This window comes from Hemitrygon akajei, chromosome 20, assembly GCF_048418815.1.
Source record: "Hemitrygon akajei chromosome 20, sHemAka1.3, whole genome shotgun sequence".
Classification (NCBI taxonomy): Eukaryota; Metazoa; Chordata; class Chondrichthyes; order Myliobatiformes; family Dasyatidae; genus Hemitrygon; species Hemitrygon akajei.
Genome location: NC_133143.1, coordinates 28,831,580 through 28,854,151, shown reverse-complemented (window position 1 = coordinate 28,854,151; position 22,572 = coordinate 28,831,580). Strand labels below are relative to the sequence as shown.

At 43.7% G+C, this 22,572-nt stretch overlaps 1 protein-coding gene across 1 annotated transcript; it reads left to right on the top strand.

The window, feature by feature from the left end:
* The first annotated feature begins 3 nt into the window (after positions 1 to 3).
* Positions 4 to 22,003, top strand: mrpl32 (mitochondrial ribosomal protein L32). The gene is made up of 3 exons (XM_073024062.1): positions 4 to 137; positions 19,697 to 19,884; positions 21,569 to 22,003. The coding sequence occupies exons 1-3, from the start codon at positions 53 to 55 to the stop codon at positions 21,824 to 21,826; spliced, it is 531 nt and encodes a 176-aa protein (XP_072880163.1). The 5' UTR covers positions 4 to 52; the 3' UTR covers positions 21,827 to 22,003.
* Positions 22,004 to 22,572: the final 569 nt, after the last annotated feature.

Genomic DNA, 22,572 nt, shown 5'->3' with positions numbered 1-22,572 from the left:
CGCCATCCACTCTGCGGCGGTGGCGCGTGCGCGGTGCGCCATCTCGCCCGTAATGGCGCTGCTGCAGCGATTGGCCCATTCGTGGACGGCACTGGAGAGGGTTCTGCTGCAGGCGTTCGGGCTTCAGCAGCGACTAGGTGAGGTAACGGTATAGAGGGGAAATGTCGGTCTGCTGTTCCCATCTGTTTGATCCTAGTCAGTGTTGTATTTCAGATGCCATACCACATCGATTGCGTCCCCTCGAGGTGGAGGATAACCTGCTTCTTCTCTCGAGCGGCTTACCAGCCCATTGCTGGAGCCACAGGCCGTTCTGCAAATGGAACAGCTGTTTGAGGTGCATCCCTCTTGTGTTCTCGATGTTTTTAGTGCCATCCCAGAACCTCTTTTCAATGGTTCTGACCAGAGAGCTCCAGGAAGCTGTAGTGCTGCTTCTCTCGAAGGAAGCATTGAGCACAATCTTGTATTCCTGCATTGAGCACATGTTTGGTTCCTGAGGCCTGTTACAGATAATCCTGTAGCACTTAAGAGTGTTAGGATCGCAGCCTGACCCTGAGTCTGAGGTCTTGATCTTCAACTATTCTATTCACGTAACGTGTGCATGTAACTGACGTCTAACCTGGAGCCACAACTCCCAACTCATCAGACAAGAAGGCGCAGCAGCATTTATACACTTTCTGAGGAGGTTGAGGAGTGCAAGGCTCCCTGCCTCCACTCTAACAACTTTCCACAGGAACACCATCAAGAGTATCCTTTCTGGCTGCATCAGTGTATAGTACGGAAGTTGCAAGGCATTGGACACTACAGAGGATAGTAAAAAACTGCCGAGCGGATCACTGGGATCTCCTTCCCCAATTTGTGAGATTTATTAGGAGCGTTTTAGACAAAGAGCCTGAAACTTTGCTGAGGATCCCTACCACCCATCCTACAAGCATAAGAGATTCTGCAGATGCTGGCAATCCAGAGCACACGCAAAAATGCTGGAGGAACTCAGCAGGTCAGGCAGCATCTATGGAAATGAATAAACAGTCAATGGTTCAGTCTGAGATCCTTCTTCATGCCTGGAAAGGAAGGGGCGAGGCACCAGAATAAAAAGAAGAGGGTGTGGATGGAGGATCCCACAATTTCTTTGACCCAGTTCCATCAGGAAGGAGGTACAGGAGCATCAGGACTAGAACTGTCAGACTGGGTACAGCTTTTTCCCTCAGACTGTGAGACTAATGAATACCTACCATCATCGAAATCGCATCACTGGGACAGTGAGCTGTACACTGTACATTTTACTGTTTACCTGTGCTGTGCACTACATGTGTTTTCAATTTTTAAACTTATATGTGGTGTGTGTGCGATGTATGTTTTGTGGGTGCACCATGGTCAGGAGAAACGTTATTTCATCTGGTTGACAATTAACTTGAACTCATCAATTAATCAAAGGCCACAATAGGACATTCCATTATTTTATTGAAAGGAGTCTGGCAAGATACAGAAAATGGTTCTTGTTTTGCATGGTATGATTTTGCAGCTTGACACCTGAGGTTCGGGTAACACTGATTTGAGAGTGCAGTCACCATAACTGTTCAATTGAACAGTTTCCCATTAATTCTGAAGAGTGGCTCCATTCCTGTTTGAGGTTCTTTTGAAGAGAGATGTAAGGTTGTGACAACAAAGGGTGATAACGCTATTGGGACGATTGACACAGCCAAGTTTGACAATGACCTTCAATGAGATTGGTTCTATTGCAGGTGCTTTGGTTAGTACCACTGTTTGCATGTGTAAGATAGAGACAAATGTTTGAGGATAACAAAATTTGAGAATGTTCCACAGTACCTCTCAAATGATGGAGCCAAAGCTTTGGTAAGGTCAATAAGGCTTTGTAGAATGGCCGGTGCCATTCCTTGCATTCTTGATTAAATTCCCATGCAGTCCTTTGCATTACTGATAGACAGTGTCCACATTATGAATCTAGAACCAGCTGTTCAGCTATTGGGAAGAGTGAGAGTCTGTGCCTTTCCCAGTTGAGGGCGGTAGGAAAACCAGTCTGTAGTTACTGCAGTCGACAACATCTTGATGGACGGTCATAATCAGTGCATCTCTAAGGACTCTTAGAATGACCTGCTCTTTCCATATATTGGCAATAAGGCTGTGAACATGTGATTGAAATTCTTCACTGCTAAGCTTCAGGATTTCAGCAGGGATATAGTCTGTTCCCAACATCTTGCTATATTTGAATTAAAATTTGGTCTTTCAAATGTAAAGGACAGGCTGCTATTATGATTGGTCCAGATAATCCATCCCCATTCCCAGCCCTGCCTTCTGCAGTTCCTACCACAGTAGCATAGTGGTTAGCACAAAACTTTACAATACCCGTGACCTGGGTTCAATTCCGGCCGCTGCCTGTAAGGAGTTCTTACATTCTCCCCGTGACCGCGTTTCCTATGGTTAATTGGTCTTTGTAATTTGTCCCATGGTTAGGTAAGGGTTAAATCGGGGGATTGCTGGGTGGCGTGGCTCAAAGTGCTGAAGTATGTGAGAGGAACTGTGTTTAAGAATAACCTCTGCAGAGTCTAACAGGTATATTCCAAAGACCAAAATATTTGCCACCACCTGTTGGTGCTGACTGGATGATCTATCTATCTCTTTCTGACCACTTTGGCATTATAAAAGCCAACGGTTAGCCGTTTTTATCCCATGAATTCATGTGATGTCAAGAAGGCACTGAGTACCATGGTAGTTCAGTGGTTAGTACAGGGTGTTACAGAGCCAGAGATGAGGGTTCAGTTCCTGCCACCGTCTGAGAGGAGTTTGCACAGTGTCCTTGTGACTGTGTGGATTTCCTTTGGGTGCTCCAGTATCCTACGTTCCAAAAACATGTATGGGTTAGTAAGTTGTGGCCGTGCTGTGATGATGTCAGAACCTTGAGTGCTGTCCCAGCGCATCCGTGAATTCTGTTGGTCATTGTCACTCTATGTTTTAATGTGACAAATAAAGCAAATCCTCAATGCTGAACTGCAAAACAAGAGAAATCTCAGCTGTAGTACACGCGGTGGTACTGTACTAGAACTGCAGGGCCGGTCTCTACTTGGCAGTATGTAAAGCAAGAAAAATCTGATCCCGCAGATTATTCCGGACAGGAAATTTTTTTCAAAAGAGTTGCCTCCTCAGAATTTTTTTTTTGTTTATGATAGCTGATCACCGATATGTAATTTCAGAATATTTGTATCACGTAGGAATTTGGAGAAACAAGAAATTAATTTCTATTGAATACAATAAGTTCAGTTGCATAACGGCGCTGACGCTTTCCAATAGTTCAACTAAGCTAAAAATGTTTTTGATGATTTTCATTTGTACTCCGTGTTTGAGGCTTCTCACTTATGTCCAGCAATAATCAGCCAGAATTGATTGAAATCCAGTTGCCTTGATACTGTTCCTCCATTATTGCAATGTCCTGGTGAAATCTTTTACTGTGCTCGTCATTGACAGCACCAAGTTTGTAGAGAAGAAGTCTAAAAGGGAATGCAGAAAATAAATCTTTAGTAACATGTTGCATTTCATAGTTTTGTGTACATGAAGTATGTTGTCAACCAGCTGCATGTAGTTTGGTGCTCTGTAGTTGGGGGAAAAAAATTTCAACAGCATCCTTGAATGCCTTCCATGTGATTTTCTCCGGTTCCACTAGGATTTCTTCAAATTGCCTGTCATTGATGACCTGTCTGAGTTGTGATGGCCTCCTCTACTGTCAAAATGAAGCCACACTCAGGTTGGAGGAACAACACCTTATAAACCGTCTGGGTAGCCTCTAACCTGATGGCATGAACATTGACTTCTCTAACTTCCGTTAATGCCCCTCCTCCCCTTCTTACCCCATCCCTGACATATTTAGTTGTTTGCCTGATCTCCATCTCCCTCTGGTGCTCCCCCCTCCTTTCTTTCTCCTGAGGCCTCCCGTCCCATGATCCTTTCCCTTCTCCAGCTCTGTATCACTTTCACCAATCACCTTTCCAGCTCTTAGCTTCATCCCACCCCCTCCAGTCTTCTATCATTTCGCATTTCCCCCTCCCCCCACTACTTTCAAATCTCTTACTATCTTTCCTTTCGGTTAGTCCTGATGAAGGGTCTCGGCCCGAAACGTCGACAGCGCTTCTCCCTATAGATGCTTTCTGGCCTGCTGTGTTCCACCAGCATTTTGTGTGTGTTGTTGCCTTCCTTAATCTTGGCTTCACTTATTCTGGGGAACATCTGTCTTAAATATCAAAATCCTTCACGGAAATAAAAAACCTGTCCTGGACAAGATAGAAAACTTTTCAGCTTGCGTTGTGGGTAACATTTTAATTGACTTGAATGATGCATTGAAATAATAAATGTAGGTGATTTCAGAAGAAAAAAAAACAGTGCATGACAGAAAAGTTTCATGGCGATATCATGATCAGCGGCCCAAGTTCAGTGCAGGGCCAAGTAAATGTTGTGGAGCCCAGAGCAGCTGGAGCAAGCTATAGCCTCTAAGTAACAAATAAATTATTACTTAAATGGCAGTGTGTCTTTTTTTAATTTATACTTTTTAACTATTTTCATGAAACTTTGACAAATTGGGCACCCACCTAATTGAGCCAAAATGTACTGGTCCTGATGTGTCCCAAAAAACCAGAAACGTTTCCACTGCAGTTGTGTATCTTTATGGCCAACTGGAAGATGCATTTCAACTGTGTGAACACAAGAGGTCGCTGTTTTGAAGTCTGAAGAAGGGTGTTGGAGACTTAAGTTCGATTGATCTGAATGAATTGTCATTTATTCTTATCCATGAGGAAAAGTTGCATTTTCCATTTCCATTGAATTTGTATTTATGTAAGGCTTTTAGGAATAAAAGCACTTTTGGGGAGCCCAAGGGCGACTCGAGTAGCAGCAATACTCTCAATGGATATGATTCAATATTCTTGTTTCAGCCTGATACAACTAAAAGCACAACTGCTTCCAAAGTCAGTACAGTCAACAAAGATGTCTTCATGTGTTGAAACGAACTATCATTGCTTAAAACTAACGGAAACAACACTGATTGTGGATGGAAGCATAGGATTCCACAGAAGAAACGTGGCTTTAGATCCGAGAGACAAGTGTGTTTAAGGAGTTTTAAGCTCCCAATACTGACTATTGTGCTGGCAAACATGCAGTCTCTGGTGAATAAAATCGATGATCTCAGAGCTAGGGTGCTGAATCAGACGGACGTTAGGACCACGTGTGTCCTTTTGTTTCACGAAAACAACTACAGCTGTGAAGATCCCTACTGCACCTGATGAACCAGTGATCTGTGTCTCAGAGGCCAATGTTAGGCTGTCTTTAAAGAGGGTGTACCCTCTCAAGGCGGAAGGTCCCGATGGAGTACCTGGTAAGGCTCTGAAAACCTGTGCCAACCAACTGGCGAGAGTATTCAAGGACATTTTCAACCTCTCACCGCTACAGGCGGAAGTTTCCACTTGCTTCAAAAAGGCAACAATTATATCAGTGCCTAAGAAGAATAATGTGAGCTGCCTTAATGACGTTGGCCCAGTAGCACTCACATCTACAGTGATGAAAAGCTTTGAGAGGCTAGTCATGACTAGACTGAACTCCTGCCTCAGCAAAGACCTGGACCCATTGCATTTTGCCTATTGTCACAATACATCAATGGCAGGTGCAATCTCAATGGCTCTCCACACGGCCTTAGACCACCTGGACAACACAAACACCTACGTCAGGATGCTGTTCATCAACTATAACATTTAATACTATCATTCCCATAATCCTGATTGAGAATTTGCAGAACCTGGGCCTCTGTACCTCCCTCTGCAATTGGATCCTCACCTTCCTAACGGGAAGACCACAATCTGTGCGAATTGGTGGTAACATCTCCTCCTCGCTGTTGATCAACACTGTGCTTAGCCCACTGCTCTACTCTCTATATACCCATGACTGTGTGGCTAGGCATAGCTCAAATACCATCTATAAATTTGCTGACGACACAACCATCATTGGTAGAATCTCAGGCGGTGACAAGAGGGCATACAGGAGTGACATATGCCAACTAGTGGAGCAGAGCCACAGCAACAACCTGGCACTCAACGTCAGTGAGACAAAAGAGCTGATTGTGGACTTCAGAAAGGGTAAGACGAAGGAACACATACCAATCCTCATAGAGGGGAAAGAAGTGGAGAGAGTGAGCAGCTTCAAGGTCCTGAGTGTCAAAATCTCTGAGGATCTAACCTGGTCCCAACATATTGATGCAGTTATAAAAAAGGCAAGACAGCAGCTATACTTCATTAGAGTTTGAAAAGATTTGGTATGTCAACAAATACACTCAAACTTCTATAGATGCACTGTGGAGAGCATTCTGACAGGCTGTATCATTGTCTGTTATGGGGGGGGGAGGGCTACTGCACAGGACTGAAAGAAGCTGCAGAAGGTTGTAACTCTAGTGAGCTCCATCTTGGGCACTAGCCTACAAAGTACCCAGGACATCTTCAATGAGTGGTATCTCAGAAAGGCTGCTTCCATTATTAAGGACTTGCAGCACCCAGGGCATGCCCTTTTCTCACTGTTACCATCAGGTAGGAGGTACAGGAGCCTGAAGGCACACACTCAGTGATTCAGGAATAGCTTCCTCCCCTCTGCCATCTGATTCCTAAATGAACATTGAACCCTTGGAGACTACCTCACTTTTTTTTAAAATATATGGTATTTCTGTTTTTTGCACGATTTTTAATCTATTCAATATACATATACTATATTTTATTATTATTTTATTTTTCTATATTTTGTATTGCATTGAACTGCTGCTGCTAAGTTAACAAATTCCACGTCACGTGCCGGTGATAATAAACCTGATGCTGATTTGGGTATATGTTAGATGAAGTACCTCGCAGCCAACTTGGTGCCTCAGTGACTTCCATGATGCTGTACCGTGTAAAGTAGGAACATGACAACTACTTAGTGCACAGTAAATTCTTATTAAAAAGGTGAGAGATAAATTTTGGCCAGAACATTGAGGACAACCTCTGTATTCCAAATCAAAAACATACTGAGAGATCTTTCATAAAGACATTATTTGCATTGCATTCAGTTATGTAATTTGATTGGTTTGAAATGACTAGTTGAGTTCTATGTCTAATATCATGTACGAGATTTGAAGAATTCTGTCTATGGTGCACAGGTCTCTACAGTCTTATTTGGGTAAGAATGCTCTTCATTTGGACTCCTTGTCTTAAAGTTACAAAGTGCTGAGATTTGTGTGAGGGAAAAAACTGATTTGTTTTGAGCAAGCATGTTATGGGAAATATACAAGATACATGTCTTCCAAATATTTATGCTATATTTTGTAACTGAGCAGAAAGTTGGTAGAGCTTCTTGGTCCATAATTGTAACCAGTTTCAAAGAGAACACCATGTTGGAATGGATCAGGGATTTCAACAGCATCTGTAATTAACTTTGTTCCGCTTACCAGCGTGAGGGCAATACAAAAGTTTATCTAATAGCTTTCATGACCTTAGCACTTCAGAATGTTTTGTAGCAAAAAACAATTTGCATCCTTTTTCATTCCAAAAAGACAACTACAAGAATGGCCTAATTACAGACTGAGGGATGGACATTGGATAGCCTCTGCTCTTCTTTGAACAGTGCCATTGTATTTTGACCATACATTTGATGGTGTAGTATCTGATGGCGTAAAATTACTTTTGAATGATTGCACCTCCTATAGTGCTGTATTAGTGTCAGCCCTGATGTTGTGCTTGAAATTGTGGTGTGAGACATGAATGTACAGGCAGGGAGATGGATAGTTAACTTGACTAAGGGTAGTGGAGAAAATATCAGATTTAAAACTCTTCAGGGTTGTTTCTGCTATACCTCCAATGTAGGCTGTCATTTGTGCTCAGTTGGTAGCACCTGTCCGATTCAGTGAATCAAATGTACTGTACACTGAAGATTTACTCTAGAATTTGAGCTCAAATGTCCAGGTTGATATTTTATTGCAGAAATAAGGATATGGTACGTTGTCCGGTGCTTTCCTTCAGATGACCCCCCCCCCCCCCATTTCTTCAATGAAGATCAGATTAGTATGATTCCTATCACATTGATGTTTTGGGAGCTGCAATGCATGATTGATTGATTGTCTACAAGTTCTTCCCTTAATCGAATGGCCAAAACTCACTTTATTAAGTGCTCTGGGACAATTGAATCCATGAAACCCTCCATATAAATACTACTTAATTTCTGCCACTTCAGTGCTTCCATCTGGTTTCTCTGATCTACGCCAGACATTTTGAATTGGAAACTACAGAACTGATGATGAAATTCCCTCAGGATATTAGTTAAATGGTTCATTTGATACAGTGTGAAGTTATAGTCTTTGCATTTGACAAACCTAAGCCTTTTCTAATTGCTGAGGCTTTACTGCACTCCATTGTGGGGGATTTTCAACCACAGACAGTCTAAGGTTAATAACTTCAGGATTTGAGGATATCCTGCCATTTTTTCACTCTTACTTGTCCTGCTTCCTTTCCAGTAAAGGACGTCAGTCGTTTTCTCATTGTTACCAGTCCATGGAAAGTACACTGATCTCCTAGGCTGTTATCAATGCAGAATGGGCACAATCAATCTACTCTACCTCAAAACTATTGCTATCTTTTGTATATCGCTATTCTTTGATTTTTGTGCGGTGTGTAAGCCTCCCTTAGTCTCGATAGACCTTGGATTTGCGCCTTGGAAAGTTTTCAGGGCGCAAGCCTGGGCAAGGTTTTTTTTATGGAAGACCAGCTGTTGCCCAAGCTGCAAGTCTCCCCTCTCCACACCACCAATGTTGTCCAAAGGAAGGGCATTAGGACCCATACAGCTTGGCACTGGTGTCATCACAGAGCAATGTGTGGTTAAGTGCCTTGCTCAAGGACGCACACATAGCCTCAGCCAAGTCTCAAGCTAGCGACCTTCAGATCACTGGACGAACGCCTTTAACCACTTGGCCACGCGCCAACACTCATTTAATATATACTGATGTAGGGGATATTAAAACAGTTTTAGAGAATGTATACTTAGAGTGAAGTCAGTATACATCACATAAATTATTTTAGTACAAAGGTTAACTGGCAATTGGAATAATTAATTTCAGGGAGGGAGGGAAAGAAGGTAAAGTTACAAAAGTGTGTTTGGCATAATAAAAACAATATGGATTCGCCTGAGTAGTTTGAACATATTTATGATAGGGATATAAAATGCTTTGGAGGAAATTGTTGCTGTTAACTATACCATGTATACCATTCCTGTAATGTTGCTTCTGAAGATGATTTTATAGCATCTAATATTTATCATATCCATAGGGTTGCCTTGAGTTGATGATGACTCAATGCTACTCAACAATAATATTTATTTAGTTGCTCATGTGTTGGCCTGTCCTTGATATCTTTTGAGCAATGGAACAGCATTAGTCGCCCTACAGTCTTCTGGAACTTCATCGGTGGCTAACAACAAAGTAAATATCTCAACCAGGGCTTCTATAATTTTTTCCTTGGCCTCCCACAAGGTCTGGGGGTGCACTTGGTCAGGCCTTGGTAATATGCCAAACTTTATGTGACTTTGCAGATGCTTTCTTTTCCTGCTATTTTGGTACAGTCTTTGTCAAGTTCAGAGAACCCATTGATTCATTTGATCTTGGAAGAGTAGAACAAAGATTATTATTGTAGTTGATGAGTTAGAGTGGTCTGCTGTTACTAAATTAATAGCCAAGCCAAAAATATTAAAAATCAGAAATGATATGAAAAAATCCTGTAGTAATCTAATGATAATTCAATGAAAATGAAATAAAATTGTAGCCGTACAATTTCTATCACAACATTGGTACATTGAAAACTCTTTGTAACCAATTAATGCCCCTCCTCCCCTTCTTACCCCATCCCTGATATATTTAGTTTTTTTTCCCCTCCTTTTTTTTCTCTCTGCCCATCACTGCCTGTTCTCCATCTCCCCCTTTCTTTCTCCTTAGGCCTCCTGTCCCATGATCCTTTCCCTTCTCCGGCTCTTTATCACTTTTGCCAATCACCTTTCTAGCTCTCAGCTTCACCCCACCCCCTCCGGTCTTCTCCTATCATTTTGCATTTTCCCCTCCCCCTCCTACTTTCAAATCTCTTACTATCTTTCCTTTCAGTTAGTCCTGATGAAGGGTCTCGGCCCGAAACGTCGACAGTGCTTCTCCTTATAGATGCTGCCTGGCCTGCGGAGTTCCACCAACATTTTGTGTGTGTTGTAACCAATTAAATTTCTTTTGAAACATTATTTAAGAAAACTGACTACAAATTTGTGCACAATAAGGTCCTGCAGTCAAAAGTGATAATATCAATTTGTTTAGTGAGTTTAGTTGAAGAAATAATATTGACTAGGAAACCGAAGGGGATTTTGCTAGTCTTTAATCTTTTTAATCCAGCAGATGATAGACCTCCTAGCCAAAGGGAGCATCATTTCAATTTTACACAGAAATATTGATCTGAATTATAGGCTTAAGCCTCTGAACTGGGGTGACCAGACAAGTGAGAAGCACATGGTCACAACCGAACCCAAATTGTTTCATAATCAGATTACTTGAAAGATATTTCCATTGTCTTGTCTGTAGTTTTAATTTTAAATAAAAATTACTTTTTACTTCAAATATTTTTTTACATTGTTATGTTTATAGTGATAGCTTGTCACATTAATTTATGTTTGCATTCAGTTGCTTGTACGTTTGTGGTGTATTTGCTTTCGCTGGTCTCAACACAAGAGGACCTCAGTGAGCTAATTAATGGTTCATAATTTCTCCAGCAATGAGTACTGCAGCATTTCAGTTCCTTGTGCTGCAGATTTTAAATTCTAATGTTTGTTGCAGTCAAATTCTTGTGCAGTCATGACTAGCATTGCTGGTTCCTTTACATTTTGCTGCATTATGTTTTATTCCTTTACCTCCAAAAAGTATTGTTTTGTCTCCATTTTTCTGTCTGTTTTGACAGAATTTACAAATATACTCAAGTTTATTTCTTTTTTTTCATGATCTGTAAATCTATACGGTCTTTCTGCATATTAACCAAAATGTCACAGTGTAGAATGTGGTGAAAAATAATCTGTTCTAAAATTTCATCTTTCACTTCAGAAAAATCTCCTAGAGCATTTCAGTGGCAAACTGTGAAATATAACAAAGTGTGGTCGTGCTGATACGCAACGAGTGAAAGCAACACACTGAGTCGAGCAGGGTCTGGTTGAACTGTTTCCTGTTTAAATCCGCGCGCGCTTATGTGCCCGCTCCCAGCATCCCCCACTCTTTGCGGGGCGGAAGTGACGTTGGCTTCCAGGCCGAGGTCTGCCCCGCATTCAGAGCCCTCTCGGTTGCCGCTGGCAGCGGACTCGCCCACGACTGCTGTAGCCGGTTCACTTGCCGTGTGGGCAAGCTGCCACATGACCCCCCCAAACCGGCGCTAGGACGTGCAGAGTCCACAGCCTGCACACTGTCAGTTCTTTTAGGTGGCCGACCTCGTCATCATGGGGGTAGCACCGCAACCAGACGTTCAAGGTCTAGATGTGCCGGTTTGAGACGGTCAATGGTAAAAGTCTCCTCACGACTGCCGATGTTGAGAACGCAGGTTGTCCCATTATGGCGCACCACCTTGTAGGGTCCTTCGTATGGTCGCTGCAGGGGTGGTCTGTGTGCACCTCGGCAAACGAAAACATACTTGCTCTGTTGTAGGTCCTTGGGCACGAAAGAGGGTGTTGTTCCGTGATGGGACATCGGGACTGGGGCAAGTGTTCCAAGCCGCTCCCGGAGTTTAGTTAGGACCGCCGTAGGTGTGTCCTCCTGGCCACGGGGTGCTGGCACAAACTCACCGGGAACTGTGAGCGGGGCACCGTAAACGAGTTTGGCCGATGATGCGGCCAGGTCCTCCTTGGGTGCCTTGCGGATGCCAAGCAGCACCCAGGGGAATTCGTCAACCCAGTCTGGCCCTCGGAGGCGAGCCATCAGGGCTGACTTCAAGTGCCTGTGGAAACATTCCACCAGGCCATTGGACCGCGGGTGGTAAGCAGTCGTTCGGTGGAGCTGGGTTCCGAGGAGTTGTGCCAGTGCAGACCACAAAGAAATGTGAACTGCACACCCCTATCTGAAGTGATGTGGGCTGGGAGTCCGAACCGTGCCACCCAGGTGGTAATCAGGGCTCTGGCGCATGTCTCTGTGGCCATGTCAGTGAGTGGGAGAGCTTCCGGCCACCTCGTGAGCCTGTCCACCACTCCTCTTGAAACCAGCAGGGGGCCAATGATGTCCACGTGGTCGTGTTCAAACCTCCTATGTGTCGGCTGGAAGGGTCGCAGTGGGGCCCTCATGTGCCTCGGGATTTTGGAAGTTTGACAGTGCGTGCATATCCTGGCCCAGTGCCCGACCTGCTTGCGTAGACCGTGCCACACAAACCTGTCTGCGATCAGCCAGATGGGCGCCTGGCTGGAAGGGTGGGCTAAACCATGCAAGGCATCGAAAACGCAGCGCCTCCAAGCGGCTGGGGCAATGGACCGAGGTTGCCCGGTGGACACATCGCAAAGGAGCTCAGTACCTTCGGGCCCAATGGGTATGTCTTCGTGGCGGAGCCCTGAGACTGCGGTTCGGTACACTGGCATCTCACTGTCCAGTCGTTGCACCTTAGCTAACGCCACATAGTCCACCCCCGGAGACAGAGAGTGCACTGATTGGACGGAGGTGCGTGACAGCACGTCGGCTACCACATTGTTCTTCCGGCAGATGTGCTTGATCGTAGTGGTAAACTCCGAGATGTACGACAGGTGGCATTGCTGGCGGCCTGACCACGGGTCCGACACTTTGGCAAACGCGAAGGTGAGGAGCTTGTGGTCTGTGAAGACTGTGAACTCCTTCCCTTCCAGGAAATACCCGAAGTGCCGGATGACAAGGTACAGGGCCAGCAGCTCCCTGTTGAAAGCGCTGTACTTATGTTCCGGGGGGTCATAGGTGCCGGCTGAAAATAGCGAACGGCTTCCACTCGCCTTCAATGAGCTGCTCGAGCACGCTGCCAACTGCCGCGTCGGAGGCATCCACGGTGAGGGCAGTGGGGACATCGACCCGGGGGGGGGAACCAGGAGCGTGGCGTTTGCTAGCATGTTCTTGGCCGTCGCCTCCTCTGTCCAGGTGACCTCTTTGACCTTGCCGGACATCAAGCCGAAAAGGGGCCACATGATCCGGGCCACTGAGGGCAGGAAACGGTGGAAAAAGTTAACCATCCCAACAAATTCCTGCAGGCCTTTAACAGTGCTGGGTCTGGCGAATCGGCGGATGACTTCAACTTTTGCCAGCAGGGGCACAGCTCCATGGCGGTCGATCCAGTGTCCCAAGAAGTCGATGGTGGGTAGGCCGAACTAGCACTTGGCGGGATTGATAGCCAGGCCATAGTCGCTTAGGCGGCAGCAGAGCAGGCGTAAATGTGCTAGATGTTCCTGGCAGGAGCGGCTGGCGATAAGTATGTCATGCAGGTAGATGAACAGAAAGTCCAGATCTCGCCCTACTGCATCCATCAGGCGCTGGAACATCTGCGCCGTGTTTTTGAGCCCGAGCGGCCATCCTGAGGAACTCAGACAGGCCAAAGGGGTTAATGAGGGCCGTCTTGGGTACTTCATCCGGGTGGACTGGGATCTGATGATACTCTCGGACCAGGTCAATCTCCGAAAAGACGCTCGCCCCGTGCAGGTTGGCCGTAAAGTCCTGGATGTGTGGTACTGAATAGTGGTGGTGTCATTCAGCCTCTTATAGTCACTGCATGGTCTCCGCCCTCCCGCGGACTTGGGCACCATATGGAGTGGGGAAGCCCACGGGCTGTCGGAACGCCGCGCAATCTTCATCTCCTATATCTTCTTGAATTCCTCTTTCGCGAGGCGGAGCTTGTCAGGCTGCAGCCTGTGGGCCCGGGCATGAAGGGGAGGTCCCTGTGTGGGGATGTGGTGCATCACGCCGTGCTTGGGGTCTGTTGAGGAAAACTGCAGCGTGATGATAGATGGGAACTCCGATAACACTCTGGCGAACTCGTCAGAATACGTGACGGAGTCCAGGTGCAGGGCCAGTAACCTGGCCTCACCAAGGTAGAAAGACTGGAACGTCTTCGCATTGACCAATTGTCGTCTCTTCAAATCCAGAAGCAGGCAGTGCGCGTGGAGGAAGTCCGCACCCAGCAATGGCTGTGATACTGCCACCAGCATAAATGTCCATGTAAAGCGGCTGGAACGGAACTGCAAGGGGATGGTTCTTGTGCTGTAGGTGCAGATGGTGCTGCTGTTGGCTGCCGTAAGTTCCAGTCCTGTTCTTCTAGTTCAAATATCGTGGCTCGAGGGGAGTAGAACACTGATTTCCGCCCCTGTGTCCACCAGGAATCTACGCCCGGAGTACTTGTCCCAAACATAGAGGAGGTTATCATGGTGACCAGCCGCCATAGCCATCAGCGACGGCTGATCCTGGCGTTTTCCCTGGAACGAGCATGGCGGTTGGCAGCGGCGTGCCCTGGAACCCCACCTTTGATGATAAAAACACCAAGACTCAGAAGTGGTGCTGTCCCTTAGTGTGGGTGTTACGTGCTCCGTTGCTGGGGTGTGGGAGCGCTGGGCTTTCGGCCGTGCCACAGCACTAATTTCGATGGTGGTTCTACCATTTTGTTTGGCGCGCCAAAGCATGTCCGCGCGGGCAGCCACCCTACGCGGGTCTCTGAAGTCTTCATCTGCTAGCAGGAGGCAGATGTCTTCTGGCATTTGCTTCAAGAAGATCTATTCAAAAAGGAGGCAAGGCTTATGGCCGTCTGCCAGTGCTAGCATGTCGCTCATCAGCGCTGGTGGCGCACGGTCACCCAGGCCGTTCATATGCAGTAACCTCGCGGCCCGTTCGCGGCGGGAGAGCCCAAATGTGCGGATTAACAGGGCCTTGAGTGCCTCGTACCTGTCTGTTGCCGGGGGCTGATGCAAAAAGTTGATAACGCGGCCTGCTGTCTCCTGGTCAAGGGTGCCCACCACGTAGTAATACCTGGTGGCGTCTGAGACAATTTGCCTGACCTGGAACTGGGCCTGTGCTTGCTTGGACCAGACCAGGGGCTGAGTGGTCCAGAAGGTTGGCAGTTTAAGGGAATCTGCATTCTGCAGAGCCGAATCGTTCATGCTGGGTCCAAATGCAGTTGGACCATTGGGGTCACCAATGTGGTCGCACTGATACGCAGCGAGTGAAAGCAACACACTAAGTCGAGCAGGGTCTGATTGAACTGTTTCCTGTTTAAATCTGCGCACGCTTAAGTGCCAGCTCCCAGCATCCCCCACTCTTTGCGGGGCGGAAGTGACGTTGGCTTCCAGGCTGAGGTCTGCCCCGCATTCAGAGCCCTCTCGGTTGCCGCTGGCAGCGGACTCGCCCGCGACTGCTGGAGCCAGTTCGCTTGCCGTGTGGGCAAGCTGCCACATAGCATCAAATAAGCAAGCCCAGTCATGTCGAAATGTTGACTGTTTGTTCCTCCTCATAGATGCTCCCTGACCTGCTGAGTTCCTCCAGCATTTTCTCTGGGTGTTGCTCTGGATTTCCAGCAGCTGCAGAATCTCATGTTTATGAAGTGAGCAAAATAAAATCCTTGTCAAAGATTTTGACCAAAGTTGGTTCAAGGAAGGAAGGAATAGCAGAACTTATGGTCTAAATGTCTGTAAGCACAGCCACTGATTAAGGCCAGGGATGGTGCACTGTGTGATGAGTAAGCCTCTGTTACCCAGCTTGTCTGCTAATAGAACAGTCATACTGAGAATGTGAAGAGGGTAAGGGGTACGTGTAGAAGGGGTGGGTGAGGGGTAAGTGTAGCAAAATATGTAGACAGAACCAGGGAGAGGATACATCACTGGGGAAGTGTAGGAGGACAGGGAAGAGGTAGCTAAAATAAGATTCCAGACAGCATGTGGCAACCACAAAGAAGAGGAACCTTGCGACCACAAGACAGTGTGTTCGGCAAAGTATTTTGAGCTATATGCCTATTTCGAGTGTTTTGCTTGCGTCCATACCCATTCCAAGTATTACGCTTGCGTCTATGCTTTTTCCGAGTATTTCGTGTGCTTAGCTATGCAATAGCAATCAATTGATGGATTTGAATCGGTAACCATATTTGCGAATGTAGTACCCTGCTGTTTTGTATAAGTATGACCTTTGTAAACCGACAAATTGGGAGTTGGCTACCTTGCGCCCGATGTGCATGGGGCTGCGAACTCCTCTCTGAATAAAAACTGTTTCAGAGGTAATTTCGTGTCTCTGGTGTTTTTCCTCAACTGAGCAGGTTAATAATTTCAGGTTGGCAATACTACACAACCTAGGCAACGACTTTAAGCTTCTGTTGTTTGGAAAAACTTTAAAAGCAGGGCAAAATCTGTTTGCTTAGCAGAACAACACAATGTGAAGTATCAAATAACAAATGCAGACAGATTAATCTCGGTTGCTGCTTGCATTTTCCAGAAGATGCTTTCAATTTCTCTATTTCTTTAACTTTCATTATTGATAATTGAATTTGTCTGACAAGTTCAGGCCTCAACAGAATTGAGTGTATTTTGCAAAATAGCAGAGAGATAAATAAAAAATCCAAACATCAGAAAATTGCAGATAATGAAAATCCAAAATAAAGACAAATTCTGGAAATACTCAGCACCGTTTGGACAGATAATTAAAGTGTTAGGTGATGTAGGTTTGAGGTCATGAAATCTGTTATGTAAGTAATTCCTTGCTCCTGTCTATTCACAGTTTTGAATATGTAATATCCTTTTACATCTGCAAAGCACTCTAGTGCTTTCAGCATTGGGCACGCAGTAGAAGAGCGGTTCATGTAATAGTTTTACCGTGCTAGTGATCACTGATTGGGATCCCGCCATTGTCTGTAAGGAAGTTGTACATTCTTCCTGTGACCACATGAGCTTTCTCTGGGTCCTCCAGTTTCCTCCCACATTCTAAAGGCATATGGTTAGGGTCAGTAAGTTGTGGGCGTGCTGTGTTGGCACAGGAAGCATGGCAACACTTGCAGCTGCCCCCAACCCAATCTTCATTGATTTGGTTTGATACAAAATAATGCATTTCACTGTGTGTTTCAAGGTACATGTGACAAATAAACATAGCCAAACTGGAACCTTAGAGCCTGTTCTGATGAAATTTCATCAACCTGTAAAGTCAATTAAAATGGGGTGTGTAGGAATTTCTTCTTGCAGAAGACGGTGAGTGTTTGAATTCTCTATGCCATTGGATTTTGGAGATGAGACAGTTGGGGCTGTTGTAGAGAGGTAGATAAATTTTTGAAATATCAGAGAACTGAGGGTTATGGTGAACTGGAATAGAAAAGGCTTTAAGGGTTTTGTACTGTTCAGCCATTATATTAACTGACAGGGCAAACTTGAAAAGCCAAGCAGCCCATTCCTACTCCTATTTTCCTGTGAATATTCCCTTTGTTCCTTCCACCCCTCCTCTGCAAGTTAAAATATGCTGGTTTTCCAGTTTTGTCTAGTTCTGACAAAAGATCATTGAGCTGCAGTATTAACTTAGTTCTTCTTTCCACCAATGCTTTCTAACCTGTTGAATAGTCTGTTTTTGTTTTATTAAAAGATAATTCAGGTTAGACTTCCAAAGTTAGTGTAGCCCGAATCTGTTTTGATAACAATTGCTTTAATTGCTCTTTAATGTTGCAGAACTTTCCACCAGTACCTGATTTCTGACCTGCTTAACAGTTTATCTCATAGATATCCAACTTCAACGATCAGCCACATGGTTCTCCATTTCACAGATTGTGTTCTTAAGAGTTTTATGAATGCTGTTCTTACTTGCCTTTCCAGATCAAAGGTTCAAAGGTTCAATTTAATGTCAGAGAAATGTATACAATATACATCCTGAAATGCTTTTTCTTCACAAAACATCAATGGAACATGTACACTGGAATAGATTTAAATGTGGTCTTGTCTCCAGGTCTCCTAAGAAGAGACAATAGGAAGCCTTTAGTAAATCAGAAAATGATGGGAAAAACTCAGCAGATAAGGCAGTATTTGTAGAAAGAAATGGTTAATCATTAGTCCAGAATTCATTTTCCTTAATACAATAGTGGTTGAGTATTGAATGTATTTGGCTTTGCGGCATTTTAAGATATTCTGAGGTATTGTGATATTGTGAAATATAACAAGGTGGTGCCAGCGAACAATGGTGACATATTCCAGATAGTCCACAAAACCATTTATTTCAATACTTTTACATCTTCTTTTTATCTTACATATGTTTCTGGATTTGTTAGAGCCTGCAAATTACAGTTTGGAGATTGATTGAATGATCTAGAGCTTTGCTTTCTCTACGAAAATTCCAAGAGGCTAGTGCAAGGGGCCTTGAGGTGAAGGTTAGCAACGAGGTGCAAGCCTGTGATATATAAATATATTTTTATACCTCTCTCACACCTTCCCTCTTACTGAAATTCTCAGATTGGACTCTTTCAATTTTGTTTTTTATACACTTGTGTTTTTGGTCATTCTTTCTTGCTGCCGTTAGGCATGATCTGTTAGTTTTATTGTGCCGGGGTGGGGGGTGGTTGGGGTTTGATGCCCTCATTGTCATTTGTGCAATTTTTTGCCTGTGGGGATTGTTGATGATCATATTACCATTTGGCGCAATTTGTTAGTTTTGTGTAGAGGGTTTTGGATTTGACATTCTTGTTGTTTGCACGATTTGTTTTCTATGTTTTTGGGGCCGGTTTGCGTGGTTTTTTTGTGCTAGTGGTGTGTTGATGTTTTTCTTTGAACAACATCCATAGTTTTCTTGGCTGTCTAGCGAAGATGAATCTCAGTTGTATATTGCATTCATATTTTGATAATAAATGAACCTTTAAATTTCAAAAAGGCTAAGCTGAGGGAACCCACACCAGTCCTCATAGAGGGATCAGATATGGAAAGTGTGAGCAGTTTCAAGTTCCTGGGTGTCAGCATCTCTGAGGATCTATCCTGGACCCAACATATCGACGCAGCTGCAAAGAAGACACAATGGCAGCTATAGTTCATTAAGAGTTTGAGCTGATTTGGTATGTCACCAAATGTACAGATGTACCCTGGAGAGCATTCCAACTGGTCACATCACCATCTAGTATGGGGCAGGTGGGGGGCTACTGCGCAGGATCAAAGTGAGCTGCAGAGAGTTGTAAACTTAGCTCCATCGTGGGCACTAGTCTTCACAGTTTTCGGGATGTTTTCAAGGAACGATGCCTCAAAAAGGTGGCATCCAACATTAAGGACCCCCATCATCCAGGACATGCCCTCTTTTTATGCTACCATCAGGAAAGAAGTACTGAAGCCTGAAGGCACACACTCAACAATTCAGGAATAGCTTCTTCCCCTCTGCCATCTGATTTCTGATTGGGCATTGAACCCATGAATGCTACCTCACTGCTTTTTTTAAATTCTATTTTTGCACTTTATTTAACTATTTAATATATATACTTATTGTAATTCACATTCTTTCTATTATTATGTATTGCGTTGTACTGTTGCAACAAAGAAGACAGATTTCACAACATATGCCAGTGATATTAACCTGATTCCGATCCCAAAAGGAGCTATTGGGTAGTTATGTAAGTCTTATTGGCTGTAATGAATAAATAGTCTTTATTGCTGTGTCAATGAGCTCTAATTTGTTTACTTTTTCTGCTTCCAGCTCCTGCGTTAGCAATACAAGTTCCAGCAGCCTTCCCTCAGTTTGACCCTGATGCCTATGAGAATGACCAGGGTGACAGCTCTGGCTTCTTGGACAGTATCTTCTTGATGGCAGCACCAAAGAAGCGACGCACTATTGAGGTTAACCGCTGCAGGAGAAGGAATGTTCAGAAAATGGAGAAAGTTAAGGTACTTGTAAGCAAATAAATAAATAAGCAACAGTGTGATTTTTGCATCAGCGATCAAGAATAAATCCTGGAATTGTGTCCCCTTTTTCTACTCCTAACACCCTAAGTCCTGACAAATCTTCCAACATACCTGTTTGTTGCCAGTGATTTATTTAAGTGTTTACGCTCCAGGGGCAGCAGAGCATGGAAGGAAATTGTGCTCTGAAAGATTCTTTCCGTTGAGTCCCAATGTCCTGCTCTTTAACCATAACCTTGTATTTTTTTTCTTTTGAAGAGAATTTCCTTTCTGAAAGCTACAGTTGAAATTGATTCAACTGCCATTTTAAGCAGTGAGTTCCAGGAAATCATTATAAGACCAGAAGCAACCTCCAAGGTCAAGTTAGTTTTGGGGAATGAAAGGAGCATTTTGTATCCAAGTTGTTTTATTGGATGATACAGTATCTTTACAGTGAGCACCCTCTTTATCCTGTTTTATTCTTTTGTGCTTGCTGCCCCCACTATCCCCAAAACTTGTTGTTTGTCTGCCCCTGCTTTTTCCCAGTCACCATAACCAGTATCTCATTTACGATTTACTTTCTGCCAGAAGTTCCAGACATGTAAATTAATGCTTTATGTTCTGAATGCTTGTGAGTAACTTGCTGTCAGAACTGAGCATGAAAATAACTTTCTGGATCACCTCAGAAAGCGATCAAAGGCTCTAGACCAGTGGTTTCCAACCTTTTTTTGGCCATGCCCCACCTAATCACCTCTAAAATCCTGATGCCCCCTGTGGTGATATATAATTCTTATTATTCAAAAAGTGAATTCCTATTCACCTAGAGGAAGCCTAAAAGACCATTAACTTGGTTTAAACAAGCTTCCAAAGCACGTGGCATTCATGAAAGAGAAAAATAAAAGAACCAAAGGACTGTTAAAGTTCTGAGGAAGAAATTACTAAGAAATTGTAAAAAAAAAGGACATTAAGTGATATTAAAATAATAATAATAATAAATAAATAAAACAATGCCGATTCGTTTCTACAGCATACAAAGACAGATACACCGTTTAAAAGAGATGACGCAATGTACACACCTTCACACCACCAAGAACCGAAAGCTACTGCAAAAAGCAGCATTGGCGCGACCTCGTACGAGTTTCTTACGCGTTTGGACTTGTTCATTCGTTCCTTCCTACATCAGTCAATTCATTAATTTAATTATGAAAGCCATTTGATGGTTGTAATGATGGTGATACACTATATATACAGTACATACGCAATTACACATGTACATACACACAAGTATTTTTATGTATGCATACTGTATATACACATATGTATTAACTTGCACACACACTCATACTCACACAGACTTACTAGAAAAAATTCACTTAATAACTCATTCTCGAATTTCCCCCCTTAAAAATCAAATTACCCCCCTGTGGGGCATACGCCCCACGTTGGGAACCACTGCTCTAGACTGACTGAGCATAACTGAAGCAAACTTCAAACTGTCATTACTGTAGCTTTAGTTAGACTGGGTGGCAAGTGGAAGGCATCCTTACTGGAGTTGTGCATTTGTATTAATTAATTCTAAATATCAGCAGCTAATATAAAATGAGTGACAATGTTTTAATTTTAAGATTAATAGATGCAGCAATTTTGTTTAGTTTTATTTATCTTTCTTGGTAATTTGTTTTTATTTCAGAACAACATAGAAGTTTGCCAAGAATGTGGCTACTTGAAACTGAAACACCAGCTATGTGCCTTCTGCTACAAAAAGGTTGCGCATGAAACAGCGCTTGTACGTGCACAGATTAAGGTGCAAGAAGGAAGGCCACTTAACACACCTGCAGTAGAGACAGTTGTGCTTTACCAGGAGGAGAAAGCAACAGAGGCTGACAACGGGAAGAGGATCATTGAAAGAAACCGAAAGCGGCCATCATGGTTTACAGTAGGGTCATGAGATGGGCACTGCATAGGTGAACACCATAGTGTTAAAATATTTTGTTTAAAAATAAAACATAGGCAAAGTTAAACTGTGTCACTGAAATTAGAATCAAAGAGATTGCTTGTTCACGTGTTTTGTTTGAGGTACTTGGCCTGATTTAAAGAAACTTGGAATAAATTTTCCTCCACACAAGAGACTTTGGATATTTGTTTAAAATAATATAATTTCATTTTAATGACCACAGAGGGTAATTAGTATTTTTTCTCAGCATTTCACTATTTCACATGGTGGCTCTGAAGTAGACACAAAGGAGACTTCAAAATAAAATCCACATTTTAATATTTAAGACATTTGTCATTTAAGATATTTGTTTAATTTTTTTTAAATTTCGTGAAGCATCTTTCAATTAAATCCTTGGGGCAGCCACCATTACTTGTAACGGAATCTATTTCCTTATGCCTATTTTGGGGTAGACATTGAGTTAATAAATTCCAAATAAATGTATTTTACTTTTTCTGTTAATCCACTTCCATCCACTTTCAGTGTCCTTTTATCCCCTTGATCAAGAAATTGTAGATGTGTTGTATTTGACGAATTTGTTCTCTACTTTTTAACAATGCTCTGTAGCAAACTTAAAGATAAAAATGGAGTGATGTAATTCTGATCAGAATATTCTACCTAATCCTTTCCAGGCTGGTTTGAAGATACGCAATTTACACAAAGTCTTTGCTAATCCGTCCCATTCAAAATATGATTGTTCT

Bases quoted from the DNA above. Each gene is read 5' to 3' on its own strand.
- mrpl32 (XM_073024062.1), top strand. From the start codon at position 53: ATGGCGCTGCTGCAGCGATTGGCCCATTCGTGGACGGCACTGGAGAGG. The intron at 138-19,696 runs GTGAGGTAACGG...TTCTGCTTCCAG, and splicing joins CGGGCTTCAGCAGCGACTAG to CTCCTGCGTTAGCAATACAA. The intron at 19,885-21,568 runs GTACTTGTAAGC...TTTTTATTTCAG, and splicing joins AGAAAATGGAGAAAGTTAAG to AACAACATAGAAGTTTGCCA.